A 12697-nucleotide genomic window follows, 5' to 3' on the forward strand; every position below is an offset into this window, starting at 1 on the left:
GTAATCCAAGCGTGCATCAACAGATAAATTGAAAGTATGCTATATACATACAATAAAATATTGGGCTAGCCGGTTAGTTCAGTTGGCTAGAGTTTGGTGTTATGACACCAAGGTCAAGGGTTCAGATCCCTGTACCAGCCAGCAGCCAAAAAAGAAAAAAAAAAAAAAAATCTATCTAATTCAGCCTTAAAAGGGAAGGAAATTCTGACGCATGCTATATATCATATGGATGAAACTGGAGGGGCCAGCCCGTGGCTCACTCGGGAGAGTGCGGTGCTGACAACACCAAGTCAAGGGTTAAGATCCCCTTACCGGTCATCTTTTTTAAAAAAAAAAAAAAAGAAACTGGAGGACATTATGCTAAGTGAAATAAGCCAGACACAAAAAGACCAATACTGTATGTTCCACTTATATGAGATACCTAAAGTGATTAAATTCAATAGAGACAGAAAGTAGAATGGTGTTTGCCAGGGGCTGCGGGGACGGGGAATGAGGAATTGTTTGAGTGCAGTGATTCAGTCTTGCAAAATGAAAACTATTCTGGAAATGAATAGTGGTGATTGCACAGCAATGTAAATGTACTTAATACCACTGAACTATACACTTAAAAAATGGTTAGGGGCCGAGCCTGTGGCGCACTCGGGAAAGTGTGGTGCTGGGAGCGCAGCAGCGCTCCCGCTGCGGGTTCAGATCCTATATAGGGATAACCGGTGTGCTCACTGGCTGAGCGCGGTGCGGCCGGTCTCAAAATGGACAAAAAAAAAAGGTTAGGATGATAACTTTTTTTTTTTTTTTTTGTCTTTTTTTCGTGTCCGGCAACGGATCGCAACCCTCAGTGTCGCGCCCGTACCGGACCGGGACCGGCAACGGGATCGCAACCTGAGTGTTGCTCCCACACCTCGCTCAGCCAGTGAGCGGGAACCGGTCTGTATGTGGGATCCGAACCCTTGGTGGGAGCGCCACCGCACTCCCAAGCGGCGCACTGTAGCAGTGCACCACCGGGCCGGCCCAGGGATGATAACTTTTATGTTTGTGTATTTTATCACAATTAAATATAAAGAGTTAGGCTGGCCGGTTAGCTCAGTTGGTTAGAACGAGGTGTTGGTAACACTAAGGTCAAGTGTTCTGATCCCTGTAACGCCCCCCCCCCAAAAAAAGTTATATAAATGAAAGCACGTAATATTTTGAGATTTTTTTTCTTAACGTAATTCCCTAGAGATTAATATTTCTTCTGATAAATATCTTAATTTTAATGCTCCAATTTATCAATATTTTCCCTTATGATTATTGATTTTTATATTGTATTTTCAAAACCTTTTCCTATCCCATGGTTTTAAAGATATCTTGTTGTTTTCTACATGTTTTATTGCTTTTCACATTTACATCTACAATCCATTCAGAACTGATTTTGTGTACATTGTGGGGATGGGGGTCAAGAATCATTTTTTTCCCATACAGATATTCACTGTCTATTATCCTTTCTCCACAGCTCTGTATTTGCCACTGCTGTCATTAAAAAAAAAAGTGTTTCTCTATGCGTGGGTCTATTTCTTTTTTTTTTTTTTGTCTTTTGTCTTTTTCCGTGTCCGGCAACGGATCGCAACCCTCAGTGTTGCCCCCGTACCGGACCAGGGACCGGCAACGGGATTGCAACCCTCGGTGTTGCTCCCGCGCCTCGCTCAGCCAGTGAGCGGGAACCGGTCTGTATGTGGGATCCGAACCCTCGGGCGGGAGCGCCGCCGCGCTTCCCAATCGGCGCACCTATCCAGTGCGCCACCGGGCCGGCCCCGTATTTCTAGACTTTCCATTCTATTCCATTTCTCCACTGTTTTCAGTACTATAACTTTAGGAGTTGCTATCTGATAGTCTCCAGTTTTGCTCTTTTTTTTCAAGTTTATCTTGCTTATTCTTGGTCCTTTGGCATTTCCCTATAACTTTCAGAATTAGTTTGTTTGTTTGTTTGTTTGTTTTTAAAAGATGACCGGTAAGGGGATCTTAACCCTTGACTTGGTGTTGTCAGCACCACGCTCAGCCAGTGAGCGAACCGGCCATCCCTATATGGGATCCGAACCCGGGGCCTTGGTGTTATCAGCACCGCACTCTCCCGAGTGAGCCACGGGCCGGCCCCCAGAATTAGTTTGTTAATTAAAAATCTCTTGAGTTGGATCCCCATGCTGGCCAACCACCAGAACGAAAACTAAAATACAAAACAAAAATATTTGGGGGTTTTGATCGGGATTGTATTGAACCTATATCTTTTTTTTTTGGCAGCTGGCTTGTACTGGGATCCAAACTCTGACCTTAGCTTTATAAGGCTGCAGTCTAACCAATTGAGCTAACCAGCCAGCCCCTGTATTGAACCCATAGATCAATTTGGGAGAATTGTTATCTTTTTTTTTTTTTTTTTTTTAAAAAGATGACCGGTAAGGGGATCTTAACCCTTGACTTGGTGTTATCAGCACCACGCTCAGCCAGTGAGCGAACCGGCCATCCCTATATGGGATCCGAACCCGGGGCCTTGGTGTTATCAGCACCGCACTCTCCCGAGTGAGCCACGGGCCGGCCCCCAGAATTAGTTTGTTAATTAAAAATCTCTTGAGTTGGATCCCCATGCTGGCCAACCACCAGAACGAAAACTAAAATACAAAACAAAAATATTTGGGGGTTTTGATCGGGATTGTATTGAACCTATATCTTTTTTTTTTGGCAGCTGGCTTGTACTGGGATCCAAACTCTGACCTTAGCTTTATAAGGCTGCAGTCTAACCAATTGAGCTAACCAGCCAGCCCCTGTATTGAACCCATAGATCAATTTGGGAGAATTGTTATCTTTTTTTTTTTTTTTTTTTTAAAAAGATGACCGGTAAGGGGATCTTAACCCTTGACTTGGTGTTATCAGCACCACGCTCACCCAGTGAGCAAACCGGCCATCCCTATATGGGATCCGAACCCGCGGCCTTGGTGTTGTCAGCACCGCACTCTCCCGAGTGAGCCACGGGGCTGGCCCGGAGAATTGTTATCTTTGTAATACTAAGTTTTCGAATTCACGGACAAGGCATACTGAAGGCATTCTTAATTTCTCTTTTTTTTCTCATATTCAATATGTCAGCAACTCCTGTTAGTTTAAAAACATATCCAGAATCTGAGTGCTTCTCACCACTCCCATTGGTCCAAGTCACCTTATTTCAGCTGTAACGGGCTGGCCAGTTAGCTCGGCCGGCCCTTATTTTTTATTTCTGATGGCTGGCTGGAATGGGGATCTGAACCCTTGATCTTGGTGTTATCAGCACCATGCTCTACTGCCTGAGATAACAGGCCATAAAGCTTAATGGTTTGAGATTTTCTATTAGATCTGTGATCCATCTCAAACCAGTTTTGGTGTATGGAGTGAAGTAGGAAATGTAATTCAATTTTTTTCTAATAAAGCCATTGTTCCAGCACCATTTGTTGAAAAGATTTTCCTTTCTCCCTTGAATTGTCTTGGTGCCTAGAATGATCTTTTTAAAAAATTTTCTCTTTAGAATGATCCTTTTAGATGTGTCAGATCACATCACTCCTCTTTCTTTTTTTTTTAATTGTCTTTTTTTGTGTCCGGCAACGGATCGCAACCCTCAGTGTCGCGCCCGTACCGGACCGGGACCGGCAACGGGATCGCAACCCTCAGTGTTGCTCCCGCGCCTCGCTCAGCCAGTGAGCGGGAACCGGTCTGTATGTGGGATCCGAACCCTCGGCGGGAGCGCCACCACACTCCCAAGCGGCGCACTGTAGCAGTGCGCCACCGGGCTAGCCCACATCACTCCTCTTTCAAAGCTCTTAAGTGGCTTCCCATCTCAAAGGCCAAAATATGGCTTATTAAGGTTCTACATGATCTGGAAACAGGTTTCCATTTTTCTTTTTTGTTGGCCAGTACACAGATTGAACCCCCAGTGCCACACACTGACCAACTGAGCCAATCGGCCAGCTAACAGGTTTCCACCTCGACCTCATCTGCTGATACTCTCATTCACTGACCTGCTTGCTTCTGCACACACCTTGCTCTTCTTTCATCATGCCAGTTTGAAAGAAAGCTCTTCCTTCAGATTTCATCTGCATGGCTCATTCCCTTACTTTCTTCAGTGCTTCCTTCCTTGGATACTCTAAAATTTCAGCACCCTCCTAAACTTCCTATTCCATTCCCTGTTTTATTTTCCTCCTTACTACTTGCCATTATCTAACATACTCGTATATTTAATTTTTCTTATTTTGTTTCCACCTGAATGTAAGCTCTATAGGCTAGGCATTTATTTTGTTCACTGCAGTCTATGCAGCATCTAAGACAATGCCCGGCACATAGCAAGCATCTGATAAATTTGCAAAATCAATGAGTTTTGAGGCCCAGAAAAATGAAATTACTTGCTCATGATCTTACAGGTGATAAACAACAGCTGAAAATAAAACCCAAACAGCCTGACTTCAGAGTTCAAGCCAGAGAGGTGAATGCGCCACTACTGAGTAGGGCTCAGGACTGGCACAGAGGTGTAGTGAACCTCGTAGCCCCCTCCGCCTTCTGCCTGCAATGGAGCCAGGTCTCCCAGAGCTCAGGTGAGGCCTCAGCACCTTGGCCAATCCCTACCACACCCCAGGCTGCTATTAGGGCTAGGCCAGTGTGCTGATGCCCCCAGTGGCTAGCGCAGGGAAGGACAGGTTAAGAGCAGCCTTGTGGCTGAAGGGGTGTGCAGTTCTTGGTTCCCAGGCTCTCCCCTCACAGAAGACACAATGCTTGGGCTATGCATAAGAAATCTTTATTTTACCAGAAGGGACAGGCAGTGGGGCAAAGCAACAATCAAGCCCCAGACTAGACATGCAACATCCACATGCAGGAACAGGCTGGGGTAGGGCCAGGGGTGGGGGACTAGGACCATAGGAGACCCATAGCACCCCTGTCAGGATGCTTGGGCCCTGGGCTCTTTTGCCTCCATTAAAGCAAGGAGACATATGATTGGGCTGCTGCCCCGTGGCTGGAACCCTATCACTCTGGCCAGGAAGAAAGCACAAGGGGCATGGGGTCTGGCCAGTCCACAGCACTGGACTCCGTACAGAGTTGGCACAGCCTTGCTCACTGGAGGGGCCCAATACCCAGGACAGTGCAGCCCTAGCAGGAAGAGGATCTACACACTTTCCTGTACCCAACAGGGCTAGATGCTGATCCTAGAAAGGCTTAGCAGAGGTGGGACAAAGCCCCACTCGACCTAGCAGGGACATGCGCGTGAGGAGGATTTCCCTGAGCACAAGCAGGGGCCTCCTAAGGCAGTAGTAAACTGAGGGAGCCTCTATAGACAGAAGGCCTGCCTCTGTGCCCCTGGGGTAGGGAGGGAGGGGGAAAATATGAGAGCAGGCCTGGGCCTGGGGAGGAGGAAGTGAAGGGCAATGGCCCAGGGCCCTGCAGTCCATGGCAATCCAGGCCTACTGCGGGGAGTGGGTGAGGGGCTGGAAAGACCAGGCCAGGGAGGGGAGAGTGACCGTCCTACCCAGAACCCCTGCCCCCATGCTGAGCTCTGGCCAGGGCCATAGGGAGGACTGACAGATGCACGGAGAACTTCAAGGCACCAGGATTCCGAGGAGCAGCAAGGCCACCCCCCACAGACAGTGGTTATAATAAACATCTTCAGCTTAAACTACATGATGTGTGTAGGGGTGGGGGTGGCGAGAGAAAAAGACAGACAAAGGCAGAGAGATGAGGGTTGAAGACACAAACCAGATGAATGTGGCAGTGAAAGTGAGGTTGTGAGGGGAGGAAGAGGAGGAGACAGAGACAGGAGAGAAAGGAAGACAGCCAAAGATGGCTTGAACACGCAGCACTTCTGGTCCCTACAAAATAAGGCACCAGAGTCAATAACGTTCCTGTCGTCCCTGTTGTATTAAAACGGGTGCTGGAGGGTGGGGCAGGTGGCTGCTGAAGGGTGTGGGCCTGCGGGAGCCTCACACCTGTGCACCAGTGGCCTTCTTGATCAGGGGTATCTGCAAGGACAGGAGATGCCATGAGGCCTTGGCTCCAGGACCCAGGACTGCTCCATCTGGGCCAGTCCAATGGGCTGGCCAAGCACCCCCACTGGAGCTGACTAGGTACACACCTTAGATAGGTCCACGCCTGTGAGGGCATGCACAGAGGCAGGCAGCTCGGCCAGCAGTCGGTTTACTTCTGATGTCACCTTGTTGTTGTCCCCACTGAGGACCACAATCTCATCAACTTTGGTCAGTGGGGCAGCGACTTTGGCAGCAATCTAGGAGGTGGGGTGAGAGGAGAGCATGGTTGGCTCTGACTCTGTCCACCTGTCCTGTCCAGCATCTCTCCCTCCCTTCTCCAACTCACCCAAACCCCAAAGCAGCCTGGGCAGCCCTTATTCACAAGCCATGGTAGGTGAGGCCCAGAGGGCCAGGGCTGGCCTAGGCCTGTTACAGGGCTCCTGCCCCCTGTGGAGTACTTGCACCATTTAATCCTAGCTGGCCTGTGCTTCTGACAAGGCCTAGAGAAGTTCTGGCACTTGCCCAGCTAGTCAAGAAAGGAGACTTGAATCCTGGGTCCCAACTTGGGGTGGAAGCCTCACCTGGGGCAGGGCCTCCAGCACCAAGGCCATCTTGGCTGCGTCTCCGTATTTCTGGTAGGCCTCAGCCTTGAGCTTCATCCGCTCAGCCTCTGCCTTGCCCATCGCCTCGATGACTGCCGCCTCAGCCTCCCCAAGTTTGCGGATCTTCTCAGCCTCTGCCTGTGCCAAGAGGACCTGCTTCACCCTAGGGAAGCCCAGACCAGGCAGGATCAGTGAGAGGTGCCACGGTCCCCTCAAGCCTTGCCTGGGGGCCAGCAAACTCTCAAGCCCTCTGCTCTGGTGGCTGTCAGGGGTGGGAGAAATTTGAAGGAGGGTACCCTGGTCTTTTGGTGCTGACCAGGGAGAGGCCACCAGCTCCCAGCTGCAGGTGGGAGAGGGAACTGACCAAGATGTCCTCTGTGCCAAACACTATACCAGGCACTGGAGCCTCCTTTGTCTGATTTAGTCTTCCTAACAACAGTCCTGTGGGGGAGGTGGGAGTGGGCAGACACAGGGAGAAGTGGCTTCCAAGCTACGGTCAGTAGATGGGGGCAGTGTACCAATGGCAGGGGAGCCCCACTGAGCCCCAACCCAGCCCCAGGGTGGCTCTCACTTTTCACCCTCCGCGATCTGCTGTATGCGGTGGGCCTCGGCCTCGGCGGGGCGGCGCACTGTGGCGATGAGCTCTTTGTCCGTGCGCAGGATCTCCTGCGCCTCCACTGCAATCTGCTTCTTGCGCTGTACAACCTCAATCTCAATCTCTTCCTGCCGGATCTTTTGCTGCTCACGGGCCCCTTGCAGCTCATAGGCCAACTGAGCCTCAGCTGTCTGTGGTAGGAGGGTGGTCAGCATGTCAGAGGCTTGCCACCAAGTCTTGAGCCCTGAGCCCCAACCTGGGATGTCCTACAGCTTCTCACCTTGATGTTGACCTCCTCACTGAAGGCTGATTTTTGCAGCTCGAAAGCTCGCTTCGAGTCGGCGATCTTGGTGTCTGCCATGAACTTCACGTCCAGCATCTCCTTCTTGCACTCGGCTTCCTGGGAGCAGGAGGGGCAGGTGCTGAGGGTCCCCTGAGGGACCATGGTCCCATCACCCCTGAGCTCCCTGTCCCTGGGGGTGGAAAGGAAATCCCATGTACCCGGATGCCTGCGTCCCGCTCGGCCTCGGCCACGCCAATGTCGGCATCTCTCTGCACCACGGCAGTCTGCGTCTTGCCCAGGGAGCTCAGATAGTCCACTTTGTCATACACATCCTGGGGAGGGAAGAGAGAGTTATCCCAGAGAGCAGCCACAGCCCCTCCTGCCAAGTCCCCATCTCACAGAATGCTAGGCGATACAGCCTTCCCATCACACCGCACCTTGATGGTGAAGCTGAGGATCTCAATGCCCATGCGGCCAACATCAGGGGCTGCCACCTCCCGCACCAGCTTGGCAAATTGGTCCCGGTCCTGATAAATCTGCTCCACAGTCAGGGTCCCTGGAGGCAGAGGGATCATGGGCTGGCTCCCCAGTGGCCCAGCCAGCTGGGGAAGGAGGACACATGCAAGTAGAGGTCTGGGTGCATGCAGTCTGAGCTGGGTCTTCCTGGAGCTTCTTCTCAACACCACTTAACACTTAGCCTCCTTCTGCAGAGTCCAGGCTGGACGAGGAAAAGTGTCCCAAGCAGTGCAAGGTACCTAAGCAGACTGACAACCCTCCCCCCCACTGCCAATGTCCTCTCCTTCACTCAAGTCTCCTTAAGTTTTTTTTTTTTTTCCTTTTTGTCTTTTTTCACGTCCGGCAATGGATCGCAACCCTCAGTGTCGCGCCCGTACCGGACCAGGACCGGCAACGGGATTGCAACCCTCGGTGCTGCGCCCGCACCTCGCTCAGCCAGTGAGCGGCCGGTCTGTATGTGGGATCCGAACCCTCGGCAGGAGCGCCGCCGCGCTTCCCAAGCAGTGCACTGTAGCAGTGCGCCACTGGGCTGGCCCAAGTCTCCTTAAGTTTTGTAATACTCCAGGAGAAATGTTTCAGCTTGAAACCTCTGTGAGACAGGCCTTTGCCCAAGCCCCAGCCCTATACCCCTCCCTGGTCCTGGCTTGGGGACCCTATGAGGCTCTTTGAAGGCTGGACAGGGCCTCACCGAGAATGGAGCGCAGATGCCCCTCCAGGGTCTGCAGGACGACGTTCTTGATGTCCTGAACATTCTTGCCCAGGAACTGCTCGCAGGCCACAGCCAGGAGCTCCTTCTCCGTCATGATCTTCACCTGCCAGTGGTCACAGAGGGGCCTGAGCCAGGCTGAAGGGAAGCAGATGGAGGCCCCAGACCCCAAAGTGTGGAGGGTGATAGCTGAGCCCCTCCCCTCCTTTTTCAGATCTGGAGGCCCTGGGGGCTAGGACGGGGGACTGGAGTCAGTCTGAGGCCTCTACTGGGGAAACAGCAGCACAAGGAATTCTCTTCACACTGAGAAACTTCGCCTTCACTGGCAGCCCTGGGCCCTGACAAGGCCTCTCTTCTGGGCCTTTGGGGATCATCTCCCCACCCTGTAGCCCACTGTTCCCTCACTAGCCAATCCCTCCCTTGCAGGCTCCCCACACATGGGAGACCCTCAGGCTGAGGAGCAGAGAGTACGAAAAGGCGAGTGAGCAATAGGGACACAGACAGACAGACTAGGAAAGAGCCTAGACAGGATAGGAGACAGGTCCAGGGGGATGCAACTGCAGGTGCCTTTCCTTTGAGGTAAAAAGCCAAGCCCCTCACCAGAGGCCTATAACATGGCTGAACCTCGCTGCCCTGTGAAGTCGACAGGTGGATTAGGGCAGGAAGTCCCTCACCCAAGCCCCTAGCTGGGAATAAAACGCAGCCTCCAACTTCCAGAGCCCAGAGCTCCTCTGCCTCACCTGGTCTCTCCCCCTGGGCCCCACTCCCTCTATCCCCTCCCCAGGGAACAGGGAAGGCCTGGATTCTGGGGCTTGGCATTTCCAACACCTGCAAAGAATGGGGGTGGGGTTAGTGAGACAGGAGCCCTTGCATTTGTTCTGTGCCTCGAGGGCCGCTGAGGAGAGAAGGCGTGTCTGTTAGTCTTGCTGGGTGGCCAATGGGGCCAAGCGAGTATGTTACAGTGGCGATGACCCTCTCTCCTCTCTCAGGAGGGGAGGGCTAAGGCAGGGGCACTGGAGAGAGATTGTTACTGGCTGCCGTCCTCTCCTCCTCCCCCCAAATCCCAGCATGGGAACGAGGCAGCTCAACGGACATGCGTGGGGCTGCTGAGTTACTATACCTGGGCGACACCCGTCACAGTTAAAGCTACCCCCTCGGCCGTCTCTACGTCCTCGCAGCGGGGCTGCAACGTCATAATCTCTAGGGAAATCCTGCCAAGAAACGCAAAACAGGGGCATAGGTCTGGGGGCCCAGGGCCTGGGGATGTGGGGGAAGAGTCCAACACCTCACTGCTCCAGCTGGGATGGGCCAAAGGTCCTGGTGAGGAGGAGGCTGGGAAGGACTCTCCAAGGGGCTGTACCTGGGAGTGTGTGAGGAGGAGCTGGGTGGGAGGGCAGGGCCAGGTGGGTGCAGGTCGTTCTGGTGGAAGGAGTGTAAGTGGGCTACGCGTGTGCACACATGCCCTCTGCTCAAGTCAGCCTGGTGTGAATTGTGAGGAAAAGGAATTAGAAAAGGAGTGGCTGTGGGTGGTCCGAGCTGGCAGGGTGGAAAGAACAGAGGTGTAGCTGCATGTGTATGTCCTAGGATGGCAAATAAGTGCTGATACTCCAGGCTGCACCATGTAGGCTGTACATGGATGCCATCTGAACACCCCTCAGGGACCGTCGGCCATTCCCTGGGTCTACTCAGCACTCCAGATGCCCCAGGAGGCTGCCTAGAAAGCTCTGCCTGGTAGCCTGGCATGCTGGGAGTATGCTCACTGCTGGGCCAAGACGGAAGGGATCCTGAACCTGCCCCTTGCCAGGGAAGCCCAGCCTGGTCCCTCCACCTGGCAAGCTATGACTGGAAGCCCACTCTCTGGTATAAGGCCCAGGTGGGCCACACAGAGAGTGTGGGCTGGGGTCACATCAGAGCCTCCTGGCCAAGCAGTGTGAACCCTAGAAAGAGTTGTTCTGCCTAGACAATCTGACTCCTCAAGGGTTCACAATTACCCAGCTTAAAAGGGACCTGCACATTTGCAGATGTTTCAAGTTTAGTAGTGGGTTTGGAGGCGGAAGGGGCTGCTTCAAATGGGGTGTTGAGGGAGGCCTGTATCCTACCCATTCCAATTAAGGTGCTCTGAGCTGTTTCTGAGGCCTCTGCACTGAAGCCTGCCCTCCCGTGGCTATAAGGGCTGACGAGATGGGGACATGCCTTTTCCCGATGAGAGACAGCAGGATGGGGAGGAAGGGAGTGGCGGTGTGGGATTTTTGCCTGATAATGCTAAAGGGCAATTAAATGCAGAGGGAGGGTGATGGGGAAGATGCTGTTTCGCCTCTTCCTGCCTGGGGACCCACTGGCACACAGGCTCTAAGGGGCAGGGGCTTTTGGATGCTCACTGCTGCCTTCCCAGTGCTTAAAACTGAGAAGGTGCTCAACAGAGAGCCAGCGAGTGAAGCAATGCAGATGGGAACCTGCACATTATAGAGAAAGCACTTGGAGTTGCTCAACATCCCACCCCAAGAATAGATTTCACCAGCTATGGCTGCCAAGTAATGAAGACTTGGCACCCAAGGATCTCCACTGGCACACTTGGGTAGAGCTTCCAGAATCCCTTGCTCTTTCCCCACTTACAACCCCAGCAGACAAGGGCAAGGGACCTGGGGACCCAAAGGGATCCATCCTAGCACCCAGAAAAGCAGAGGTGGGAACAGAGGGGAGGGAGGCGCACTCTCCGGAGGGGACTCCAGCCGGCTCCTGCCTGCCAGGCCCCGCAGGGCAGGAAGAGAGAAGGTTAGACACAGAGGAGGAAGCAGGTGGGTTATTACCTGTGCAACCCCTGTAACGAATAGCGGGACCCCCTCCGACGTCTCAATATTCTCACAGCGACACAGGATGGTCATAACCTCCAGAGACAGTCTGAGGAGCAGCCAGGGGGTAGGGAGAGGTAGGGACAGGAAGGGGTAGGAGGGGACACAGCAAACACACACAGTGGTTACCAGACAAGCACGGATGCCTGATGCCTGGGGGCAGGGTGGGGGTGCTCTCAATACTTACACCCCCGACTGCCAGTTCAGCCTAGGGCTGCAGGGGAGCAGAGGCACCCCCTTGCTGGCCTAAGGCCTCTGGGTCTCTAGTCCCCATACCCTTCCAATGAGGAGCCGCTGTGCTGGGGGAGATACTTGCTAATGCCCTGGGCTTGGGGTTAGAGGTCAGGAGGCCTGTGCACAGGGCACCCAGGTTGTCCACCACTCACTTCCCCAGGAGATTCCTGTCATGATCTGAGATATTCAGCCTTAGCTTCCCCATCCTAACAGAGGCAAAATCAGTGTTTCCAGAATTTGGGAGGGGGAGGCACTCTGGGGATTAATGAACCAGAGCAAATAACAAATCCCACTCGGGTCACAGAGCCTCAGGGTTTGTGCTACATATCACTAAGAAGGACAGAAAAGCCCAAAGACCATTCTGGATTTTCTGATTTGTGGGTTGGGGGTGGGGTCAAGGAAGGCTGGGGGAGAAAGTGTGCTCCTGCTAGAATATGCACAGAGATAACCTGGAGATGATGGAGTAATTCACTTTGGAATTTCCAAAGTTGGGCACGGAGAGAGAAGACAGTATGGAAAGAAAACAAGGGGCCTCAAAGCTACTGGGCAGCGCGTGTATGCGTGTCTAGGCAGAGGCCAGGCTGTGGATAGTGTGGAGGGTTTCCTTAAACCAGAGTAAGGGAGGGAGGATGGAGGCTGAGGCTGAAGACGCAGAAGCAGGCGGGCTAGGGGGATGAAGGGCAGTAGGCAGTGTGGCACCCCTACCTCAGCTCTCGGAGGGGCTGCTCTCACAGTGCCAGCCTCGGGGGCTCCAGCCATGCTGACATGCAAAGAGTGCCTTCATTTGAGCCCCTAACACTAGCACCCTTGGGCCTGAGAGGACTTTTGACCTGGCTCAGATAGGAACCCACTGAGCTCTCTTCTGGGGAAAGAGAGAGGGAAATAGAGAGGGAGGGAGGGAGGGAGGGAG

At 52.9% G+C, this 12697-nt stretch overlaps 1 protein-coding gene across 2 annotated transcripts; it reads right to left on the reverse strand.

The window, feature by feature from the left end:
• Positions 1-4758: 4758 nt before the first annotated feature.
• LOC103608711 (flotillin-2-like) lies at positions 4759-11620 on the reverse strand. Of its 2 annotated transcripts, XM_008593116.1 has the most exons (10): positions 11512-11607; positions 9825-9915; positions 8687-8810; positions 7920-8038; positions 7701-7814; positions 7480-7599; positions 7176-7390; positions 6584-6767; positions 6110-6259; positions 4759-5996 (listed from the first exon to the last, which is right to left on the reverse strand). In XM_008593116.1, the coding sequence occupies exons 2-10, from the start codon at positions 9897-9899 to the stop codon at positions 5958-5960; spliced, it is 1140 nt and encodes a 379-aa protein (XP_008591338.1). In that variant the 5' UTR covers positions 9900-9915; positions 11512-11607; the 3' UTR covers positions 4759-5957. The 2 variants fall into 2 exon arrangements, with proteins under 2 accessions (XP_008591338.1, XP_008591339.1); XM_008593117.1 differs by lacking the exon at positions 9825-9915 and having other exon boundaries at positions 11512-11620.
• Positions 11621-12697: the final 1077 nt, after the last annotated feature.

This window comes from Galeopterus variegatus, unplaced genomic scaffold, assembly GCF_000696425.1.
Source record: "Galeopterus variegatus unplaced genomic scaffold, G_variegatus-3.0.2 Scaffold8725, whole genome shotgun sequence".
NCBI lineage: Eukaryota > Metazoa > Chordata > Mammalia > Dermoptera > Cynocephalidae > Galeopterus > Galeopterus variegatus.